At 36.4% G+C, this 25,262-nt stretch overlaps 1 protein-coding gene across 5 annotated transcripts in view; it reads right to left on the bottom strand.

The window, feature by feature from the left end:
* Nucleotides 1-17,739, bottom strand: part of ntm (neurotrimin) — a gene marked incomplete at its 5' end in the record, with an annotated part of 338,748 nt that extends 321,009 nt beyond the window's left edge. For all 5 annotated transcript variants that reach the window (XM_081354266.1, XM_081354267.1, XM_081354269.1 and 2 more), the window contains one exon: nt 17,442-17,739. In XM_081354266.1, coding sequence (XP_081210392.1) covers nt 17,442-17,502 — 61 coding nt within the window. The remainder of the gene's footprint in view (nt 1-17,441) is intronic.
* Nucleotides 17,740-25,262: the final 7,523 nt, after the last annotated feature.

Raw genomic sequence — 25,262 nt, 5'->3', positions numbered from 1 at the left:
CAAATATGGACTAACCCAATGGGTTAAAAATGCAATTTAAAAATGGACAAACCCAGCCGTTGGGTTACATTTTTAAATTGCATTTTTAACCCAACATTTGGGTTAGTCCATATTTGACCCAAAATTGGGTTAAAACAACCCAGCATTTTTTAGGGTGTATATATATATATATACACACACACACACACACACGCACACACACACACATCTGATTTCTTTCTCAACTATTTACGTTCACTTGAGACATAACCGACTGTCTTTTACTAGAATACTTGCCGAGACTGGTATTTTGACATAATATTTTATTTGTGTCCATTCAAGCGCATGGAGTTGGTATGCGAGTACCAAATTGATGGTGAAACTTAGCAATTAATCCGCAAAACACATGCGCGCCGAACCGTGGGGCCTGGTCCATACAGATCACGGATCTGTTTAACCCCTAGCATAGAGCGGAATATTGAGCGGAGTGTCACGGTGTTCAGTGATAACAGCTAAAGCGAGAGTGAAACCAGAGTGCTAAACACAGAGGACCGGTTCAGCATATGTTTTCTGCTCATATATTTTGCCCTTTTTTTCTCTTTTGGCCAAAAAACATTTTCAGAGTCCAAAATTTCAGTGTATCTCTACTTTAAAGCTCAATAGAGAGTATGCAAACAGGCCATGGTGTGATTCATTTTAGTATTGCTGCTTGGATTTCCTAATTTAGATTTTAAACTAAATGGCGTCCCACTGTACACTGTAAAAACTAAAGGAGCCTCAAGTATCCTGTTGGATACTCAAGGAACTTCAAAATGTAATTTTGGTGCCTCAAAGCTCTTTTTCCTATAGTAGGGTTACTGGAGGAGCATTGACAATCTTTGAGGTTCTTGCTGGAACTTATGGGATCCTTTAAGCACTTTGTATTTACTTCAGAGGTTCTGGAGTCACCTTTTCATTACCATGAGACCTCGAAGTGCTTTGGGGGAAAATAGAGGAACTTAAATGCGATAAAAGGGTTATTGGAAGATCTTTTAACATTTAAGTGGTTCCTGGAAGATCTCTTATGTTAAAGCCAGCATCTGGAGGAACCCAATGGTTCAGTGAGGCCCGAATTAGATTATTATTCTATTATTATTATTATTATCCTATTATTATTATTATTATAGGCTACTTAAGTTTGATTCAGTATACATACCCAGGTGAAAAAGACGTACTATTAAATGTATTAAAAATGTACTTGAGTGTGTTTTTAGTAGACCTACAATACAAATATACTTTAATGCATTTTTATTATTATTATTATTATTATAGGCAAGTTTGATTCAGTATACATACCCAGGTGAAAAAGATGTACTATTAAATGTAGTAAAAATGTACTTGAGTGTGTTTTTAGTAGACCTACAATACAAATATACTTTAATGCATTTTAATACATTTAACAGTAACCTAGTCTTTTTCACTTGGGTAGCTTACATATATTTAGTATAGGCCTATTTTATTAAGTCATTTAAACCTTAAACAACAACACTAAATAATAATAATATTATATGAAGAAGAAGAAGCAGGAGGAGAAAAGTATTATTCTGTCACGAAACTGCTGCTATTCCTCTGCTGTCGTCGCTTCAGTGATGCTTGCGCTGCTCGCGCGCAACAAAGCTCAGCTGATCGTCATCAGGAAAGTAACGGCTCCTCTCATCAAAGGTTCCGCCGTTTGTTCGGCTCTCCATTACAAGGTTTGTAAACTCGCCAAATAAATATAAATACAGAGTCTACTCACTATATATTTAAACACATATATATAAACTAAATGTATTATACATTACTACGTTTTTACAGTGTTTACCACTCGTTTATTGCACAGTATCTGGTATGAAGGTTTTAGCCGCGATGCTAACTACGTTGATCTAATGAACAAATGGAAATGATTGACTTATTGTCTTAGATTGATTCATTCAATTCAACATTTTGTACAACTGTGTCTTCAAATTGCTGATATAGCCTAACTACTTTAGAAAATTCTCTGATTCTTGGCGTTTGTTATGAATAACAAAAACAGGTTATAGTTTGCTCTGTTTTTGTTTAGCCTAACATTAACTTTACTTACTACAGGTGCCCTCATTCTCTCTCCATTTACTAGTCAATAAATATTATGTTGTGAATAATCAGCTTTGTTCTTTTGTTTCCCCAGAACAACCATTACATTTCTAAAATAATCTGAACATTTCAGTGGCAACATTGAATTACAGTAAGTTTCCTGCACCACATGCAGTACTTTATTACTATGAACTTTCTCTGTGTGAAATTGTATTGTTTGACTGTGTACTTGTGTTTTTTAATCAGTTACTCTCTGAAAATCTTTTCTCATGATCTCAAATCTCATTCATGTTACTCAGAAAAATAATATCACAGGTTTGATTCACAAAAAATGCTATAGACATTTTAACTCTGAATTATAACTTCAAGTTTAGTCTTTTTCGACAAAAAAAAATAAAAATAAAAAAATAGGAAAAAGCAATTAGGCTTCAGAAGACTTGCAACACAACCTTTGTTGTGAGTTGTGAACTCATTGATTATTTTTAGGATCTTTTCTGGGACATTTTTGGAGCTTAACCATTTTCACATAAATTGTTGCATTGAATTGAACTAGACAAGAGTACATAAGAATGGTTTCATGAATGATTTACACATTTGTTTTCTGCTTGTTTCATGCAGTGAAAGTGAATGGTGTCAGGGGTTGCATTATGCCTGAGATCTGCTTTGGGTTCCACAGACAGAAAGTCAAACAGGTTTGGAACGTCACAAGGCTGAGGAAATTATTTAAATTTCACAACTATCACTTTAATAACATTACTAACAGCAAATTTTGTACTTTGCAGGGATCTCGGTAAGCTGAAATACAAGTTTGATCAAGAATAAAAATCCTCCTGTAGACCTGAAAATCACTGAAGTGCCTGGACCATCCACCAGAAAAGACGAAAAACAAACGGAAAACGATGCTGTACCTTTTCACTTTTCTAACTCGTTAAGTACCTCACACCAACTTGGTCCCATAGTGACATTTTTGACCACAAACGAAATTGCTGATCGTGTGGATTCTTATTGAAATGACTGGAATTCACCAGTGAACATTCACAGAACAACAGATCATTTTACTGCACCTTAACTCTGTTTCCGGGTCGAAGCCTCTACTTCTACTTCCTCTATCTTGTTTCATGAGAATACTCAACAACCATTTATGAACACTGTTGATTCAAGTCACACATTTAAGCTTTTCAAAAGCCATAGTGTACATTACAGTCTCCAGTCTAACGGCATCCCAGACTTCAACATTTTATGATTCAAAATAGCTGAATAACTAACCATCAGAGATTTCAGTATAGAGATAAAGGTTACAGCACAATGAGTGCATATTAGCACTGTTGTTTGTTTTTGGCATCTGATAGAGCTTTTGGACTTGGAAACAGTGATGTCAGACTAACCATCGGACTGAAACACAAATGTTTTAAAGTTAAGTATGATGGACATTTTTAATTAGTTCAAATGTAATTTTTTTACATTGATTTATTTCGTGGAACATATGTGTTTCCATGCATTTTGTTGAGATGTCTTTTCTTGTTTATCTATTGTATATACATGGTTGATTATTCATGTTCCTTATGTATTATACTATTTTTTTGTGTATTCATTGATATTAATCTGTAGTTAGCTTTTTTCCCCATGTGCATGGAAGTGTATGTATAAAAATTAATATCAAATATGTAATAAACAATTCTTATTTTGTATTTGGTTCAATTTGTTTATTATAATAGATGTCAAAGGTAACCATAGTAACAACATGAAATTAAATATTTAAAAAACATGAAATTTGGTTCCTGGAGGCACCCAAAGTGGTTCCACACAGTGCCTAATATAAGAGTTCCTCAGGAAACCTGTGTGGTTCCTCAGAGAACCGGCCCTTTTTAAAGGGTGCCTAGAGGATCTACAGACGGTTCCGCCGGTGTGGCGAAGTGAAGAACCCCAAAAGGTTCCTCCAGGCACCTTTTATTTTTACAGTGTATAGTGTGGGATTTCTGATGTCACAACGGGTGCTAGTCCTTTGTCCCTCTAAACCTCTCCTGAGAAATATCTTCATCATTTCTAATAGAAGAACAGGCTGAGTTTGCAGTTCCTTAAGCCTATTTGCAATAACAGTACAAGAATAAACACTGCAGAGAGAGAAGGCAACTGAAATAAGGCACTTAACTAAATCCTGATTTATATGGCTCTCCGTGAGCTATAACAAGACACTGTCCCCTACAACAATACTGATTTTGATGAGCAGTCAGTAAGATGTTATGGACTGGCTGAATATCTGAAGGCTCTTATGAACACATTCCACCTGAAGTGATTTTTTAGATCCTCTCTCACATCTTAATATCACTCCACACACACAACCCACCACAGTAATCAACAGCAATCATAGTTTGAAAGTCTCTCTCACTACAGCTAATGAGCTGCATTCCAGCACCGTTGAAAAGCTGCCTTCAAGGATACAGCGGGGTTATTTTTTACCCATCAAAGAACAGCTTCAGGTATCCTTTGAACATTAGAGAGGACAAAAACAAAACAGCAAACTTATGTTTTGCTGACGGCTGTGATGTACCTGGTTGAGATCTGTGGTTCAGGTGAGGCCAGTAGAGAGAAACAGTATCTGAGGGTACTAACTAACAAGTATATAAAAAAACAGACTAATATTTGTCCAGTTGCAGAACAAAAAGATGAGAAAACTGGAAATTAAATGTAAATTAGAAATAATAACCTTTTCACAGTTTGAAAGCCAGAAAATAGATTAAATAACCAGTTACACTAAGTGGTGTTAGAGTCGTGATGTAACTGAAGTGGTTCAATGAACTTGAGTCTGTTGTTGATTGGATAGAGGCAGATCTGAATGCGAGCTGCGGTCAATAGTTATAAAGGGCAGGGTTTAAGCGGTTTAAATGATTGGAAAAGTCTGTTTCACCGAAAGATTGAGCTATGACACTTTAATTAAAATAATCAGGTCAAATTTTAAAAGGAAAAAAGAAACATATGCTTGGGTGAATCTTTCACTTTAATATCAATAACGTGCCTTTAGAAATTTTCATTTCGTGCCGACTTTTAAAAAGTGCATGAGCGCCTTTTATAGTATCTAGAGTTTAATGATGACAGTGCCATTTAATCACTCGCTTGCTTTAGAACGCACTACTTTCGACAAATGCGGACATTAAAAATAATACAATAAAATCTAAGTAAATATGCTCAAACTTTTGTTTTCAAAGACTCTTTGTTCACTGTGCAAAAATATTAATAATTCACTGTCGATTATTTTTAGCAATTATTTTTGATTTTGTTGAGCAGTCATTGCTTGATAAAATTCTAGAAATATTTTGAACTGCATTGTGAGAATATAAAGTCAGCTTTGACTAGCAATTCTGTCATCTCAGCCAAAACTTTATGGCTGTAGAGGACCAAAAAATATATATTTCTCAAAATAACTCATATTCTCTTCTCATCGTTGTCTCTCTATATGTTGCTTTGCTCTAATCTCCTCGTTCACAGCAGGCAGCATATAAATATATAAAATTTAGACACCAGGATATAAGGAGAGTCCCTAAGAGAAGCATTATTATATTACAGCTGTAGCAGACACTCTTAAGTATTCCTTACATAAACCTCTACCTTAGCTCATATCAGAGGGAATATTGAATTTCTAAGGTTATACACTCTCCAGTATTAGCATTTCATTTTATAATTTAGTGGCTGACCTGAAGATTAAGTAGTCAGTGACTTGAACTGCACAATGACTACTGTAGTGAATCTAAAGAGAAGTATGCATGTTATTCAATGACATGGCAAAGTCATCTGAAGTGGTCCAAAAGTGACCATAATCTAGATGTTGTCATAAAAAAAAATCCAAAAACAGCGAGATAGACCTGGATGTTGGTACAAAAGAAAAAGACAAGAAAACCTGGAGGGACAACTACATTTACATCAAGATATTAAAAAACAATATTCATCTAAAAAAAAAAAAAAAAAAAAAAAAAAAAGCTCTCGAGCTCTATATTTTATGCCCTGAACACTTACATCCTTATTAAAGCATCCTGATAAATATGCATTCACTACTTCTAATTCTGTTGGGACATGCAAATGAGCGATTGCAAACATTGCTTGATTAAGTGTCAAATTTTAATGAGATGAGCTATTATCGGTCCTAACTTAATCTAATGTTATTAAGGAGGCAAAAAATGAACTACGAAACTGTGAAATATTTATATTTACAAGATTTGGGTCACAAATCTTGTTTGATGTGTGTGACAAGAGAGCTGACATCATCGATTTCAACGAGATTAATTCCTCCAACCTCTGGCAAGTTGTTGAGCCACGCAGGGTCCACTTATAACCAAACTTCTCAAGGGAATGAATATTTACATAGCTTGCTTAAGAGGTTATTGTGATTTGACAGCCTGTGGAAATTACTCATTTCCAATGCTGATGGAAAATGATACAGAAACACAAGTGGAACGGCCAGGGAATTCAGCAAACTAGATTCCCAAGATTTGTTGTAAATTCATGTTATGATGTACATGACTTTGTATACTAGATTGAGTTTGATCAATGCAATATTTTATTCAAGAGTGAGAATGATGTAGTATTCAAGGACGGATGTTTCTTTAAGTCTAGAGATGCACCAATCGACCGGCCAGGGACCGGAATCCTCCAATTTTCCGCATGATCGGCCCGGACTGGTAACCGGCCGGTCAGTCTCACGTCTAATCAATTCCGAGCCGGTCCGTTTTGTTGCCAGCGGCACAGGAGTCTAATATTCCTGCTGCTGTCATGTTAATCAAGATTTAGAAAATCACTCTCTGCTCTTGACTGAATAATTTTTGTAACTAATTGTAAGCATGAATGTGTGTTTGAATTTTTACAATGAAGACTATTCCGTGTTATTTTACATCTGATTCCTTTAATTTCTGTTGTATTTCTTACCTGAATAAACTGTATATCAAACTGAAAAATTTAAAGCCATGTTTATTTCATATCCCTCTTTATTATATTGCATTTATTTGTGCTGTAACTTAAAATGTTTATTTGTTTTCAATATTAAATATTTTTATTTTATTACTGTCTTTTTACTTGTTTTTTATGAAAATAAAAAGTTACATAGAAGAAAAGTAGTTTTTTTTTTTTTCATTCCGGGTTTTTTTCAGGGTCATTCCGTGTAAAATCAACCAAATTTCCGAAACTTTTTTATTTAGTTACTATTTTTCTGAATAAAGACAAAGATAAATAGTGATGAAAGCCAAAAAAAATATGAAATGCCACAGATGGATATTAACCGAGTAATCCACAGAGGGGGGTCAAAATTAGTTTTCACATGAGATTTGGAGACAAATTACAGGAGGGTAAAATGACTTTAAAAAGATGGCAGCATCATTATTTTATTTTTACACAGAGATTGGTAGGTATAATAGTAAAATCGGTTTACTTTAGCAATTTTGTTGCATTATATGTCAAATATAAAAGTTCAAAAATGGAAAAAAGCACTTTCTTGTGTTTTTTTATCCTAAGTTTGCATGCCTGTAACTCAAGAAGTATTGAAGATTTCTTAATATCCTTTTAAATTTTGGTTTTTAACAAACATTTCATTTGGTACCTTCATTTTAAAGGCCCTATATGGTACAATGCCAGAGATATGGAGATCTTAATGTCGCTCCTTGAGTAAATTAGTTAATTGTACACATTTTCAGTGGCCAAAAAACAAATGTGGGTCACTTTGCATACAGTTGATATTTTTGTTCTTTTAAAGAGAAATTTCTGAACAACAAATAGTGTTGAAATTAGAAATGTACCTCTTTTTATTTCTATCAACACAATTGCATAGAACATACCTGTCTGAGTCTTTCTAAAGTAATTTTCTCCCCTTGTAATTTGGCTCCAAATCTCAGATGAAAATGGTCTTTTGACCCCTCTCTACAAAATAGTGGATTATTCAGTAAATATACATTCATTGCATTCAATATTTTGGCTTTCTTCTTCATTTATGTATTTCTTTCACAAGACAAAAAATAATCAAAATTAAAATAAAAAAAATTAGCCAGGGACCTGATTGAGTTGACATGGAATGACCCTGTATCTCTATTTCAACCCACGATGGTGTGAGGAATTTTTTTTGCACATGACTACTTGTTAACATAAGTGAAGTAACTGTAAGAGGAAAAAAAATAACAGATAACAAAGAGCCTATGATTAATGAGAAAATTCCATTTCAACAGTGACCCAAAAAGGCCATTAAGATTTCCACTCAAGCATTTAACATTAATTATAACAAGCTTTCCATAAGCCTCCATGAAATTCAACAAGCAAAGCAAAAGTTGCGCCGGAAAGCTATTCAATGAATGCTGAGTCAACCGTAATTTCAGCCTTAAATGCTTGTTGCTTCTTTTTATTCCACTTCACACATATTAGATTTTACTCAAAGAATGTCATTAGATTATGACAACATGCTGACTGAGTTCTTGTGAGAGCCTTTGAAAGCTAACCTCTAGATGAATGTTTAGGAATTAAAATGATAAAAAATGCTTTAAATGTAATAAAAAAAACTGCTTGCTGGATTCATAACATTACTCAAAGTCATTTTGGTTTTAACTAAAAGGCTGATTGATCCATATGCCATTTTCAGTTGGAAGACTTCTGTATTGACAAGTAACGCCCATTATTCCTTAAAAGCTGAGTAGCAGCACTCTGATAGATTAGCAGAGCTTTTTTAATCAGGGTTTGTGCAGGGTAACGGCACAATCCCTGATAGCTCTAATTGAAATGTCCATGCCTTGCTCTACCTCTTCATTCCTCATAGAGGCCACAAACTAATCAAAAACACAGGGATTAGAGTCTCAACATGTGCTGCTCAATCACTCTATCCCCCATCTGTTAGATGAAGAACAACACAACACTGATCTTCAACACCACCAGCAGTAGGATTCATCATTTCACAAACAAATTCTACATTTATTTCAAACGATTAAGAAAAATGAGTTAACGTATGGAAATGTACTGCAATGTAATGAACATTAATGTGAGCGTTCTTGAGAAATGACAAACCAATTGCTGAATCAGAGTTTTGAATTGATTCAAACACAGGTTGGGATAATTCACAGAAATGCATCAAATGCTGTTTTTGCCAATTAGGTTTAAATCAGGCTATTAAAATACCTGCGTTAACACAATCACACACTCGTGACTCAAAAGACAAGGTATGAAATTAGTGTAATGATACGCTCTTTAGAATTAAAAAGTGATTAGTCATCACAATATTCATTATGTTGCTTAATTTTATATTGCCATCAAAAATCATTGCAAATGTTAACATGATTATTCAATTTCATTGTCACATAATCCCACAATGCAAGCTTTGTAAAGAGGTCATTATTTAAGGATTAACACCAACTATACGCAACCATTAAATGTTGTTAAAGGGCATTTACTTAGAAGTCTTAAAGGCACAGCAACAAAAAATAACATCATGTTTAACACTGAGGGTCAGAGAGAGTGAAAAATTCTGACTGTTTTTGGAGCAAAAGTTCTTCTTGGCTAACATAAGTGGCCCTCAAAGAGAAAAAAAGAGGGCAGAGGTCTTTTTTTTTTTTGTAAATCCAAACAAGACTGTGCTGAAAAATATCTACTTTAAAAAAATTTGGAGGGATTTACTGTACAACGTTGCAATTACTAAATATGTATATACAAGCATACTTTTAAAAAATGGTTGTGCTATAGATAGTTTTAGTGTCATTTTTATGTCGAGAAATGGTAAAAATCTGGCATCTCATATTCTATGTTGCGAGCCATTTGTGATCTCTGTCAGTGAAGTCGCTATAATCACACCATTAAGACTGAGATGCAGTCTGTGTGATCAGAGATGTTTGCCTCTCGGTGAGTGTAGAAGAGACGAGTTTGACAGGATCATTAATGCTTCAAGAGAAAGAGCTTGCATGTTCCAGCCGTGTGCCATTTTGAAAGAGTTTCCAAAGTAACTCAGCAATGGCTAAAATGCATCTTATTGTTAGCTTCAGAACAGTGGGACTCCAGAAGCATGAAAAGAAACAGCCATTAATGTCACAGAACTCAAACCCGAACCATACCATTTTGGAAACTGTGTATGAGACATAAATAAAAGTCAGAAAATGCTGCTGCTTCCAGGATTCTTAAGATTTAAAGTGCTCATGGCTTTGAACAATAACTTGATTGTTCCTGAGTGAATATTTGACAAGTCAAAAGTTTTCCAATTGCATTTTGTTTGACATGCTGGTTACATAGAAACAGCGATATTGGGCTGCCAACTTATGAAAGCTGCATTCTTCAGACATGACAACCAATGAATAGCCCAACTATGGATGTTCACTGCACCAACTCCTAATCTAAACGTCTAGGTCATTCATACTTCACAGAATCACTCACTGGACACAGTGCTCTGAACTTCTCTTCAATGGCTTTTGTGAATGAGCACAGTGTCTGACAGAAACTTCTTACGTCATTGTGGCAGATGTTTAATGAACAGTGCTGGGACCACTAGGATCACTAAGACATTGCTGTTTACATCATAGCCTATATGAAGGCTATTTTGTACTATCCCTGATTACTTATGGTATAAACAAGCAGGCTTGATGCTTATAGAAAGGTCAGAGAGTCCGAAATATTAACTAAAGCTACTTATTAGCCACTGACAAATGACGTTTTTAGGTATTAATTTAAATAGACGCGTAAAAAAACAAGCCAAAACGGATGTGAAATTGGTTTTGAAACTTTTGACACAAAACCACTGTCCACTTTAACACTATATACACAAAAAAAAATCATATTTATACATCTTATAATATTTTATTATTTTTCACAACCAGAATCACTGCAGCTTCACATGACTCCCTGCATATGTGGGGATTTCTATATTAGTTTTATGGAATTAGTCGTTTTGTGTTCTTATAAAGGGAAACGCATTTCAGTTAACACTAAAACTTATTCCCTGCAAAGTAATTTGAATTAAAGGCACAACAACAAACTGAGAAGTAATTGTGGTCGTAAAGGCTACGTCAATATAATAGTGACACACAATAACAATTCACTTGAGAAAATGTGTGAGCACTCTTGTCCTTTTGATTAGATTAGCAAAGAGATCATTTTACATCTTAGGCTGAAATCGGCACCCCTTACTTTCTGTCAGTCATCAACACCTAATGGGTCTAATTTGCCTAATAACACATCATGCTGAGACTCAGCGGGACTGTGTCACTTTGGAAAGATGAAGCTGCATTTAATATCTTAATAAAAGGCATCACCAGACAAAAGATCAGGTCATTTTGACATTAAGAGCAAGGATTGTAATCTCTTAAGATTTTTCAGAGCACCTCTAAAATCAAATGGCTGACTAAACTGTTGATTGTCCTAATTAGGGCTAGTCAGTGAAATCATCTAAAATATATCATGAAAACATCGCCCTAGACGTTAATTTCTGGGAATTACAACTATTGTAGATTCTATTTTTACTGTAAAGATGCCTCATGCTCTGCTGTCAACCACTGATTAAACTTCATGAGTTGAACTCTTCTTGAGCAATGATCCTAAAGTCTATTTCAAACGGAAGTTCTCTCCATTAAATCACTGTACTGTGCTCCATTCTCCCCGTGTGAAGCTGGACCACAGCTGTGGCACCAAATTTCAATTTAATGACATATAATTCCTGCCTTGGCTGAGAGAGAGTAAGAAAAGTGACGGGGTTCGGTGGACAGTTCAGGCCTGGAGGGATGTTGGCTTGAGCGCAGCAAGGGAGTCTGCAGCTTCCTGGCAACCAATGACATCTTCTCTCTCTCCCTCCGTCCCAAAAAACACTCTTAACCCCTGACAACCTCCATTAAACACAAGTCTAATTCTACACTAGTGGAAGCTGATTGTGCAGACAGTAGGGGCTGCAAGGACAAGTATGTATATTTGCTTAGGATTCATAACATTTTTTGAAGAGGGACGCGTCAAAGTCAGATGCTGAGTGGATTCTGTTACGAGCACTTAAAGGGATACTTCACCTCTGGAAAGATGAATGTGTATTTAAAATAGGTCATTTATGTATAAGAAATGTGAAGACATTTTTTTATTTGGAGCTTTCTAGACTGAGAAAAGCCAGAAAATGTATTTTTGACTTATGTGGATGAAAGACAACAACTCCCAGAATGCACTTGCTTCGCTGCCCTAGGAGGCCACGCCTACCGGTTAGAGAGCGCAGTTGAAAACAACAAGGTTAGGCTACCAGTGAGTCTCCGTGACGAGTCTGCCTGGGATTTCGAGATCGCCCAAAATGTCCGGGATTCGGCTTTTGCGTTCTACAGTCGCCGCGGGAGAACGGCGCGAGGCCGGTGGCGTCATTACTGAGACACGCCGGTCTCGTATCTCTCACGGAGGAGCGGGAATTTTCTTAGCAATGTTAAAACGCACATCAACCGATCACTTGTTTAGCGTTCATGTAAACACTACATTCAGATTCACCAATCGGAATGAATTCAGTTAGATTGAAACAAGAGGTGTGCATGTAAACAATGAATGGCAACCGCAGAAAGCAAAAGCTGAATCCCGGACATTTTGAACGATCTCGCCCGCCGGACAAGTCCGGGAAAAGGAGGATGGTAAGCCCTACTACTCAGCTTTCTCCTACTACTCAGCTTTCTTCACAGAACAAGAGCCTGCAAGCTTAGCTTCCAAAGAAAGACGGCTGACTGTGTACCTAGGTTATTTTCGTAAACGAAAACTGAAACTAAGACTAAAACTATTGGTCAAAAAACATTTTCGTAAACTGAAATAAAATAGAAATTTCAACATTAATGAAAAACTAAAACTAAACGAAACTAACAACAGTTACTGAAAAACTAACTGAAACAAAATAATAATTAGCAGAAATAAATAATCGTTTTCGTATTTAATAAGCTCTCCTAAATAAGCCTACCGGAAAATCACTTTTTTTCCATTCCACTGTGCTACTTTATTTTTCAATGACCGTTGCGCTTGAGTCTCGCGTCTTCTGCAGCATCACGTGCATGACACGACGCTCTAAAAACGCAGCACTCAAGTTCAAATAAGTTCAACTTTTAAAAGATGCATATCTAGGCCGCGTCTTTTTTCCGTTTTTCAAAGCAAAACCGCTTTCTGTGTGAATCCCTAAGCATCAGAAATAAGGCCCAAATAAGTATTTCCACCTCATGCAAATACAGCTGTACCTTAATTCCAAGTATAAGATAACCATCTCATGTGAAACTAGCCTTAACAAGATAGGCCTATACCACACATATTAGACAAGATACCACACTGAGCAGAAAACGGAAAAAACAAATAGTATGTCTATAGCCCAGAAATAGACGTATATTTGTCAGAGTAAAAGTAGGCTATACTAAATGTCTGGTCTGCTGAGAACATTTTAATATGTGTATATCTATGAGTATATGATTTTAAACAAAAAGCATAAATGGATCAATACAAGAATAATGTTTGAAAGGATTAATCATATAAATAAACTTAAAGGAAAACTCCGGTCAATTTTAACATTGAGCTCATTTTTTTGTACATTTGGAGTGCTGTCAGTACAGAGAACAACGACAAAAATCGGTGTTGCCGATTGTTGTTGTTTATATATACTTCCCTGGAAGTGTTCGGTTAACTCTGCTAAACTATAATTACTAAAACTAAAACTGAAACTAAATATATAAAAACTAAATAGAAATGTGTTCACAAAATAAAAACTAAACTCAAACTAACAAAACCATTAATGAAACTAACTAAAACTAAACTGAAATTTATAGGAAATTTGAAAATGATATTAAAATAAAAACTAATTTAAAAATGCAAAACTATAATAACCTTGCTGTGTACTAGGGCTGTTTTCGACTAAGGATTTTCATAGTCGAATCTGATTCGTTAGATTTTGCCGTAGTCGACTGATAGTCGAACCTTTTTTTTTCCTTTTTTTTTAGATAGCAGCTAGATTTTTTCCATTTCAAACAAAAGAGCTAAAAAAACACATATTTATCACACATATATCATATTATTTCATAAACATGAGGAGCAATATGAGAGAGAAATTTGGTGATGGTTGTTTAGGTACATCAAACCACGTAAAGCTTTTTCACGCCCATGAGAACCGCGTGGAGTCAGCTTTTTAACGCACATGAGAACCGTGTGGAGTCAACTCACAGCCGCTCCGCTGCCCTGCTGAAAATGTGAAGCAGAAACGCTTAATATCAGATAACGTCCATAATAATTGGACTCTGGGTTCGATTTTTTGACCATTTTCAGTGGTTATGAGGAGCAATATGAGAGGGAAATTTGGTAATCGTTGTTTAGGTACATTAAACAACGTAAAGCTTTTTAACGCACATGAGAACCGTGTGGAGTCAGCTTTTTAACGCACATGAGAACCGTGTGGAGTCAACTCACAGCCGCTCCGCAGCCCTGCTGAAAATGTGAAGCAGAAACGCTTAATATCAGTTAACGTCCATAATAATTGGACTCTGGGTTCGATTTTTTTTTACCATTTTAAGTGGTGAGGAGCAACATGAGAGGGGAATTTGGTAATCATTGTTTAGGTACATTAAACCACGTAAAGCTTTTTAACGCACATGAGAACCGTGTGGAGTCAACTCACAGCCGCTCCACAGCCCTGCTGAAAACGTGAAGCAGGTTTTTGAATACATTTTTATTTATTTACATTAGTAAGCTACAGGACATCTTTCAAAACCTGACCTGCGCGAAAGCGAAAAAATAAAATAAAAATGGTACCCAGCCCTTCTGAAAATGCGAATGCGTCTCTGTCCCCAGCACATTTCAAACCAAACTGACGCCCATGTATTCGACTATGAGGTTCATAGTCGAATCAGACCTCTCCGAATCGAATCGTCGAATCCTCGACTATTAGAAGTCAGCCCTACTGTGTACATTATGTGAGTGAGATCCCACCCTCTACAGGCGGGTTGAACACATGGGGAACAGCCCCTACTACTGGCTGTAGCTATGGGCTGTAGTCTTTAGCCTCTGGCCAGAAAATCCTCCGATGACGCAAAATGACGATTTTTGCGTCATCGGAGGATTTTTCCCAGACAAAAAATACATAAATCTCTCCTCTCAGGGGGATATGAGGGTGGAAAGCACGGTAATTTGAAAATACTACTGGTTTTCTACTAATACAAAGCTTAATGCTAAATCCTGAAGTATCCCTTTAAGAACCAGACTGAATAGAGTACTTGCCACATTTTCAAATCTCATTTGACCTTAAAGTCATCACTTGTATTTTTCTTTCTTTGAACACAACATGTACTATTAACATTACCATATCACTGAGACTTAAATTTTTAAATGTTAATCAATATTAAAGGGATAGTTTACCTACAAATGAGAATCCTATCATGATTTATTCGCCCTCATGTCAATTGATTTTCTTTCTTCTGTTGAACACAGGAGACAAAATGAAGGTTGTGCTAGTCATTTTTTTCATACAATTTCAGTGAATGGTAATTGAAGATGTGAGCCAAAAAAAAAAAAAACTTCAACATGAATCCACCACTTTTGTGATAAATTGATTTTGTGGGCTATATTCCAAGTCTTAAGTCATACCATAGCTTTGTGTAATGAAACTCAAATTTATTCACAGAATATCATCAACTCCCAGTGAGATGGTCAAGTAGCAATGCAACAGAAGTAACATCTTTTCTTCCGTATTGTGATGCACATCCGGAAGAGAAAAAAGAAAACAATGTATGGCAGGGACTTAGATCTATCCTTCGGTTGTTGATTAGATGAAGGCAGATCTGAATGGGAGCTTGCAGTCGACTGTAAGAAAGAGCAGGTTCTCTTTCATCATCTCATGTTCAAGATCTACCTTTGGGAAGGGCATCTGTTCCAGAGAACCAGGGTTCAGTAACCTATTATTTTAAAGTCAGCATGACAAGGAAGTGCTGATAGTCTTTCCTTCTCTATTGTTAAAGATATATCCGAGTGAAACAGCTTCTTGAACAAGAAAAAATGTAGGGCAGGACCTGATTTTTTTTTTTTTGTCCAACATGATTCACGAATTGATTGGATCGTTGGGGTTTGCTATTGCTGTGAGTGACAGGTTGTCCCTGGATGCACCAAAAAAACATTTTACCGAAAATTTAGAGCCGAACAGTTTAGGGCCGAAAATCAGTGACCAAAACAGACATTTAATTACCGCTTCTCCGATGGCACATTTTGACGGTCCATTTTGATTTCATGGTGACTAAGTTGGCTAAATGACTGAGAAGTCCAGCAAAAGTCACCAGAGAGAAGTCTGACGTTTCACCAGAACAGTTAAATTGTTAAAAAGAAAAAAGAAATTGAATATTTGCCTATTAGCCTATTTCATTATAGTAAAATGCATTTTAGATTAATGGATGAATATCCATTTCATGGGACCACCAGACCATTAAGTCGAACTCACAAATCGAACGAATCAGATTGTTGAACGAGCAATCAATTACTTACAAAGATCCGATTCAAGCGAATCATTTGTTGACGAATCACAATAGCTTATTCTGTCACGGACGAAAATCATGATTTCCAGTGAATAACTAAATATATTCGCGGTTTCTTCCTCACACAGGTGTCACATTACTTCAGAAGTCTTGTAATATACAAGATATATGGATATTTTTTTATTTATATTCTTGACATTCACCCCTATTCATTGTATTTGCCCGGAAAAGACGACCATGACGTTACTTTTCTCTCCTGTATACTGGGTTAGAAAAGACGTGAGGGTGAGTAAATAATGACAGATTGTTAATTTTTTTGTGAAGTGTCCCGCGTATATTAAATGATTAGTGCTTCATTTCTTCATCAAATCATGCATGGACAGCAAAGCACATCTCTAACAAGCCAGAGAGACTGGCGCGTCCTCCTGACAGGGCATATGTTAAGCACGAGGTCATTCCCTCGACAGATTAACCCTTCTTAACTCAGCTGAACACAACTTAGTATATCTCTGCAACCAACTTAAACCAGTTTATCAGAAACTACGATAGGAGCTGCTCTCTGAACGCACTCATTACACTGTTGCGCAGTCGCACAGATGTGAAACAAGTGCACGCGTTTGGAAAGACAGCGTCCTCACACACCACATCCAATGCGCTTTTCAGAAAACTTTCAAACGCGAATATGAAGTCAAACCATCAGACCTCCGTCTAATATTCTGAAAATACATCAAAAGCCAAACAGAATTATGGCCATCGTAACAGTTTGAAGCCGCAGAAAACGCCACAGAGTTGCACTTGTCTTTATTGATCTGCGAGCGCGTCCAACACGAGACCCACACAATAATCTCCAAATGAAAACCAATGGTTTTCCTGCTAAAAAACACTTTCCGGGTAATATGTAAATCTCCCGAAAAAGATTAATCTTACCTTGTTGAATAAAAGCGATGGATATTCCAGTCAGGACGACCCAGCACAAGGGATTCTTCATGGCGTCTGGAGCGGATCGAGTGCGCGTGAGGTCCGCGGGATTGTTTTCTTTCTTGCAAATACCAATTTGAAAATCCGGAGGAAGAAGTGGAAGTGTAGTCCCAGACTCTAAGTAACTGTGAAGTGGGCACTCGCTCACTCACCTACGCAGGCGCTGAGAAGTCCCTCCTTCAGTGAGGTATTGCTTATGGAGCTGTTTGGCTTGGCTTCCACAGGATTAAAAGAACCCGCTGTTTTCATTTGCTCAAGAGACTGTGCATTTGAAGTGCAATGCTTGGGTTAGTTTCCAAATACTGTATTTGCTGCTTATCCTAAGGCCGTTTGTTTTATTGCTTAGTACTTTAATAACCCTGTTGAGTTATTATTTAGCACTGGTTTTAACCCTATTTTTTTACAGTCTATGGTTTTAACCCAGCAAACACAGAACGTTGGCACAACGTACGCGACCTTCTAACAACGTTTTAACAACATGGCCAAAAGGTTGCTCTGTTATGTGGTGAAGGTTGTTACAGCGTTGTCACAATGTTGACATTAAACCACCGTTCAGGGACTTTGCTTAAGGTTGTGCCAAAGGTGTCTTGACAACCGGAAAATCACCGTAAGAGCTGAGTAAAAGAGTACATAAACGAATTTTGGTAAAGTTGAGGGAGCATTTTCTTTGAAAACAAAATTAATCCACCTCGTCTTCAGCGGCTGGCTCAGATTTTGGGAGTAAACAGAGAGGGCTATGTGGATTAAAGGTATAATATGCAATACTTTTTTGCCACTAGAGGGCGCTACATTCCAAACAACAACAACGGCGTAGCTTGATGACGATGTGAAGGAGCGTGGAATGATGGGAACTGTCGTTTTAAATTCCACCATGGATGTAAATCAGTCAGACGGGAATCGAAAAATCATGTTCATGGATGGGGTAAAGTTCTATTTTTATAAATGTTGTGTTTAATGACATGCTTTTTGTGGCGAGGGGGCGTGGTTCAGCGCGGTCTGTAATGGGAGAGAGAGAGAAACGAGACGAGCGGGACGCAAGTAGGTCAAGTGCAAATGACGAAGACCTTATTGCAGTATTATTGGCGTGGAGAGACCGCTTATAAGCCGCGCTGGATCGAGAGAGAGACTGGAGAGAAAATTAGACGCAGACGCAGAGAAAGAAAACCGGTGGATCCGAGCTCTCATTTTTGAACTGTTTTGTGCGTCGCGGTTGCATGTTGTGCACGACTTTTGTTTGTTTTGTTTTATTTTAATAAAGTACGAGTCCCAGTCACACCGACCCCATCTTCTTCCTTCCTGACTCTTGAACCTCATCACACTTTTATTTCATTAAAATGAATTAACAGCAATAAAAGTAAGGTTTAATACTACATTGGTTATCATAGATGTTACTGTAGCCTATGTCGAATTCATTGTTGTGATAACACGGCGCAATTTTGCGTGTTCTAAACAATTGTTGTAAAAGTACATTCGAATTTCGAACATACCCACATCATTTGCCAAAATACTGATTAATCTTTATGTATAATACATGCTATATTTATTTACATTGCCATAAACACCAGGGGCCCGTTCTTTGTACGTCGCTAACTCACTTAGCTGGATTTGATTGTTGGCGATTTGGCATGATCTTGGATTGTTTGGTTCTTCAACGCTCATCCTGGACTTGCTGTCATAGCAACATGTGCGCAAACTTAAACCTGCTCGGGAGCAGGCTTATTTCATGTAAACAGGATTAGACTGCGACTTCATAAGCGGAGCTGATACGGGAAGTCCAGCGCAGCGCGATAGTGCACTTTCTGAGATATTTTTTTTCTTGTGATTCGTGAGATTGTCGTTTTTTGTCGCTTATAGGTTTAAAAACAGTTTTAGGTTTTTTTGTGGCATTTCCAAGCCACTTAAGACCCAATGTTGTAAAGAAATTTTTTTTTTTTTTTTTTTTGGCTATCATAATTTTTTATGAAGATCATACAATCATGACCATGCCGATTACAGATGTGTCACTCAGGCTTCACTAAAGTGATTGGTACCATAGACTGCCATCAAGGCCTCAATGAAGGGGATTATGTGAACAGAAAGGGGGTTCACAATGTAAATGTGCAGCCCAGTTACTATTGTGATTCTTAATATTCCAGATTAGTAATATTATATCAAATAAAAAAAAGGCAGTTGACTAAAATCTTCCATAACACAAATGTGAAAGCAAAATGGCCAGGATCTGTGCATGACTTGAGAATTTTCAGAGATTCACATTTATGCACATTATTTGAAAGTGGTAAGGAAAGTTCCACAATTAAATATCAAGCTCACTGTATTACATACACTTATGCTGATCCCAACAGAACTGCATTTTTTCATAGGTGATTATGACATGTTCCTGCAGACAGGTGTTTTATGACCCCATTCCCTGACCCAAACCAGCTACAATGCAGCTCTTGCCAGGACAAGGGCACACAATGAAATGAACTTTGGCTAACTAAAGGGAAGATTTCAGTGTCTGAAAAGTCTGAGGGGTTGCACACCTGACAGGGCCTGTGACATTGTTGCATGTGCCATATTACACAACATTGCCCAAAAAAAACACTTTTCATTAAATGTTTAATAAAAGACAAATATGCTTAGTTCCTTGAGAAAATGTCCACTTACTGCACATTTCAGCCACCACTTTCTTGGGAACAGATACAAGTGTTGGTGTATTGTGTAAAAGTGCACAAAAGAGGAAAACACAATGTCATTACAATGAACTACACTGGGGAAAAATGTGATCAATAACTCATGGCAAAATATTTTTACATTAACATAAGTTTATCAGTTTTCACTTTCACAAGTCAAAGCAATTCATCATTCCTCAAGATTTAACAGTTGAAATGACTATACGGCCTTAATTTAATGCAGCAAAAATTATTTTACAGTGTAGGCTACTATAATATAGATATACTATATATAAGATCTTTTCTATTTTTTTCTCAGCCTTTTTCTTGGTTGCTTTTATAAACAACACCATTTATTTAACAGTGCCTTTTATAAAAGAGACGATAATATAACTAAAAATTACCATTATGTAGAATATTTTTGCACTTTTATTTGTTCCCATGTTGTGGTGACTGACATTACAATGAACAAAGTAATTATGCAATTATTAAAATACAAAAATATAGGCTAATAAGTGATAAAAACTTCTAACAGATTTAAATTGTTTGCTACTTTTTGCCAGCCCTCTCTCCTGGCTTTTGCAGACTTTGAGGTGTTCCTGGCGTTTTGATTAAACATTAAAATTCCGAATAAACTTCGACTATTAGTTCTTGCTCTGCTGAGGAAAACTGTGCGCGCTCTTTGGCCACGCTCAGCAGCCAATAGCAGCGTTGCTGATCAATGTTTCTACTATCGATACATATCCCCTTTTAACCAGCGCATGAACGCGCAATTATCTCAGATAACTCAATCCAGCAATACTAATCATATCCGGCAAGTGTGTTCGAAGAACCGAGTTAGCCAGATCATGATTCGCACGATGATATCATCTTGGATGTGTCATTTGATCTCGGATGTAATAAGCAACGTACGAAGAACGGGCCCCAGATAAACAATGTCAATAAACTAACGTTAAACACAAATCTAAAGCAATAATACTTTCCTTACATAAACATAACCCCATACTACATGTGGAAAATATAAAATTAAGCATGCTTTGTCGACAGAACCAGCTGCAATCGGTAAAGAATAATTGTGTTCCATAATGACAGCACGAAACAAGCTAACGTTTGTTGCTTGATAGACGCTACAACTACAACTTCTGCATTTGTCCAGGACTCCACGCAGTACGAGCGGAAACCGAGGGTAACGCGGATATGCCGCAATTGTAAGTGTATGAATTGTAAGTAATCAACTTAACAAAATATATAACACTGTCCTTGAGATTTTGGGATATTTTAATGCAAAATTCTTGCATATTGTACCTTTAATACATCTAGCCACACAACACCTACACCTACTTTTTCGTGGACAGACAACAACGTTGTCAAAAAGATCGGATCTGCAAAAACGATTAAAAAACAGACCTGCATACCAGGCCAGTAACGTTAGTTGCCTAGGTCACTTTGTAAAGAAATACTATGCACTTGTAGACTGAACTCGCAACATGCATGCACAGGACATCACCGTTTTCACAAATGTGTGTTTTTGTAGTTTACACGGAGACAATAAAGGTTTAGAAATTAGAAATCTGTAGAAATTACAGTATTACTGGCAGCTACTTGCCAGTAACTTACTGTAGATTTAAATTGATGTTATTTACTGGCAATAATTTGTTTAAAATTAAATGAACATTAAACATTAACAAGTCTTTATCTTTACAGAATAAAACTAAAATAACATCCTCATGCAAAGCATTCTGGGAACCAAAATCTGAAGGAAAAAAACAGAAAAAGGTTGATGAAGATTTCTGGTTCCCAGAATGCTTTGCATTAGATTGTTATTTTATAATTTTATTCTTTAAAGACAAAGACTTGTTAATGTATAATGTTCATTTAACTTTGAACAAACTGTTGCCAGTAAATAACATAAAGTTAAATCTACAGTAAGTTACTGGCAAACAGCTGCAAAATTACAGCAAATTTTTTACAGTGTACCCATTAAGCCCATGTACCCTTTAAGCCCTCTTTCAACTCTGAAGTTAAATTAAAAAAAGAGAAAATAATATTTTATGCTGCTCATTACTTTAACCAATCCAGTGATTTGTTACTTCCCTGGCATTTTTTATTGCATACCAATCACATTTGGCAATGTTGAGTTAGCCTCACCCATGTGCATGCTGTCTCAGGGGACCTCACACAAAGTCACCCCTTCAGAAATCAACACATTTCTGCAATTTTCAGCCATTTCTTTGGTAACTACATTGACATTATGTCAAATAAGAGATAAATGTATTGTTTTTTTTTGTGTATGAAGTGAACAAATAGTACTTTATCATTTTATATCATTTTCCTTTAAATGGAAAGATGAGTTTTATTAGCTTGCGTTCAAAACTAATCTCAAGGTCGAACCATAAGCCTTAAAGATAGACTGCCAAAGAATTAAGCATGTGAACTGCAAACAATTTTGTGATTCATTTTACATTAATTTACAAATAAATACATCACAAATTGTTTTGTAGATACGATTATTTTCATAAATGAACTTTTTTTTAAAGATGGCCTTAAATGGTACAGTGCCACAAAACGCATGCAAACTATAGCCAACACAAGCTAACCTTGAATGAAAAAACATAACATTTCTCAATGTAGGCACAATGAAAATTACTATGATACTTAGTCCACAGTATATTTAAGCTCCATGCATGTATTTGTAAACATATCTTACATTTTTAAAGGAAAACATTGTCTTTTTTCACCATTACTCACTGTGGAACCATTTAAGCCCACCTTATGTGTTTCAATGAGGAATCCCTCTAATTGCAAACTTTGATACATTTTCTGAAAGTGTTTAATGATAACATTTCTTTGTGTGCTTTTACCTTACTAACCTTTTACCCTAACCTTACTTACACACAAATTACACATTCATTCAAATGAGATAGAGCCTGTTTTGTCCAAAAGTCCTTTATGTATAACCGGGCATAATTCAGGAGCCAAGCTGAGTTAAGTCTTGAGATTCCAGACCCTACATTCCCCACAGTCCTGAGCCCCTGGGACCTCCAAGATACCGCCACTTCCTGTCCAGTTTTGACCGGGCAAAACTCGGGACCCAAGCCGGGTTGGGGCTCCGGACTCCAGGCATGGAGGGGTCACCCAGTATTGAGCCCTAACTCGGCTTTCTTCCAGAGATATGGTCACGTCCTTCTAATCAAACTTTGGCAAAAGGAATTTTTTTTAATACTTGTCACTGAATAAATATATTGATGTTTTACTTCTTTAAAATCAATTAATTATTTTTTTTTGTCAATCAATGATGATGCGGGCTTAAATGGTGCCAAAGTACCAATTAAGCCCATGCCAGACTACTGACTTTATTCCTAAATTATCTTAATTTTATATTCTAAAATGTACATCAACTAATTAATACATTTTCACATAACAGATAAATCTTGCATTTTAACAAATAATTTTTCTTATAAACCATGTCAATATCTATGAAAAAAACCTAGACTTAGATTTTGGTGGGCTTAACAGGTACACTTACCCTAATTTTCAAAAACTTTCAAAAGTTTGCGTTTTCAGGCCTTGAAAATGCCATTGTCGTGTAAATGAACGACCAAAATGCATTAAAAGTTTTCAGTTTTTATTTGAAAATGGTGTCGTGTAAACGCCCCTTAAAACGTACCACACATACTAATATATTTATACTCTTCAGTATTTTTGGGGTTAAATCCTTTCTATTTTTCCATTCCAATCCATTTTTACTTAAAGAGCTCGGTAGCTCATTTTTTATTGGTTAAGCTGACCGTGTTACAACTTTCAACATTCCCTGGACTCTCCTAAGCACTTTTTATGATATGAGAAAGTGGGCCTATGAGAGATATCAGAAGGTTATTAAAAACATTATGTGCTTTTCTACTGCCAATTGGTGAATCAAATAAACAAATGTTGGCCTACTTCCAAGGCCATTAATACAGTTTAAAAACATGCACACACTTCCTTGTGTCAGTAAAACACTCTAAGGCCAGCATCCACTTTAGAGAAGCACTATAATTAATTGGGGTTTTTTAGGTGTGGAGCACCACTTCAGAAACAGGTTGAGAAAGCGAATAAATATTTTGTGGTCGCTGCATTTTGTTGTAACTGCATCTGGTGTGCAAAAGGTGAACATAAATTAATCATGTAATAATGGCTTTCCATTGTTCTTCCTTGAAGACCTCAGCAGGTGACTTGCTGTTAAATTTGGCTTTGAATGTGAATGTGAAAAATCATTAACCAGCTTAGTGAAGTGAAACTGCTTGTCATCTCCAACGTCAATGAATCCTTTTACGTCACACAAGGAATAAAAAAAATCCCTGAAGCAATTCGGAGTCGAAACGGCAAACCATTTGGCAGAAAATGAAGTGTGTGGGAAAAATTGATTATTTGACAATCCTGCTTAACTGAGTATGTCAAGCCATGGCATAAAGATGATTATATTCATTGACATCTCTGACACAAATACACTGCCTGCAACCTTGATAACAAGCTTGAGCCGGTCAGAATTAGTAGCAAAACTATTTTACAGGTAAATGATTATTTGAGCCAAGACCAAATATAAATTAAATAACAAACAAAACATATTCAATGTGCAAACAAATGTGAAATTTTCTCCAAAACAAATCTCGCTGCTTTGACGCAATGGTGTTGCTGTGCAGTTGGTATTCTCAATGGCTTTTAGAATGTTGCTATGTGGTTGCTAGGGTGTTCTAGGTTGTTGTTTACTAGCCCTACTCAAAAGAGCCTAGAGATATGGCTCAGCTCCATGCTTTAAAGGGCTCCTTAATTATGATTTAACTTTTCTAACTTTAGTTAGTGTGTAATATTGCTGTTTGAGCATAAACTACATCTGCAAAGTTATGACGCTCAAAGTTCAATGCAAAGGGAGATATTTTATTTTACAGAAATCGTTTTTTTAAGGACTACAACAAACGGCTGGTAGGGACTACAACGAGCTACTTCCCTAAAATTGACATAAACCCTGCCCTTGGGAACATGCAACAAAGGGGGTGAGGCCATGTTGGGCTGGTTTAGAGAAGAGGAAGAGTTGTTGTCTCTGTTTTTTTACACCCCAGAAAAAGTTTGTCCTAAGGCTGAC

Source organism: Scardinius erythrophthalmus (genome assembly GCF_964197995.2).
Source record: "Scardinius erythrophthalmus genome assembly, chromosome: 23".
NCBI lineage: Eukaryota > Metazoa > Chordata > Actinopteri > Cypriniformes > Leuciscidae > Scardinius > Scardinius erythrophthalmus.
The sequence above is the reverse complement of the archived record's forward strand: the minus strand, read 5'-3'. Positions and strand labels throughout refer to the sequence as shown.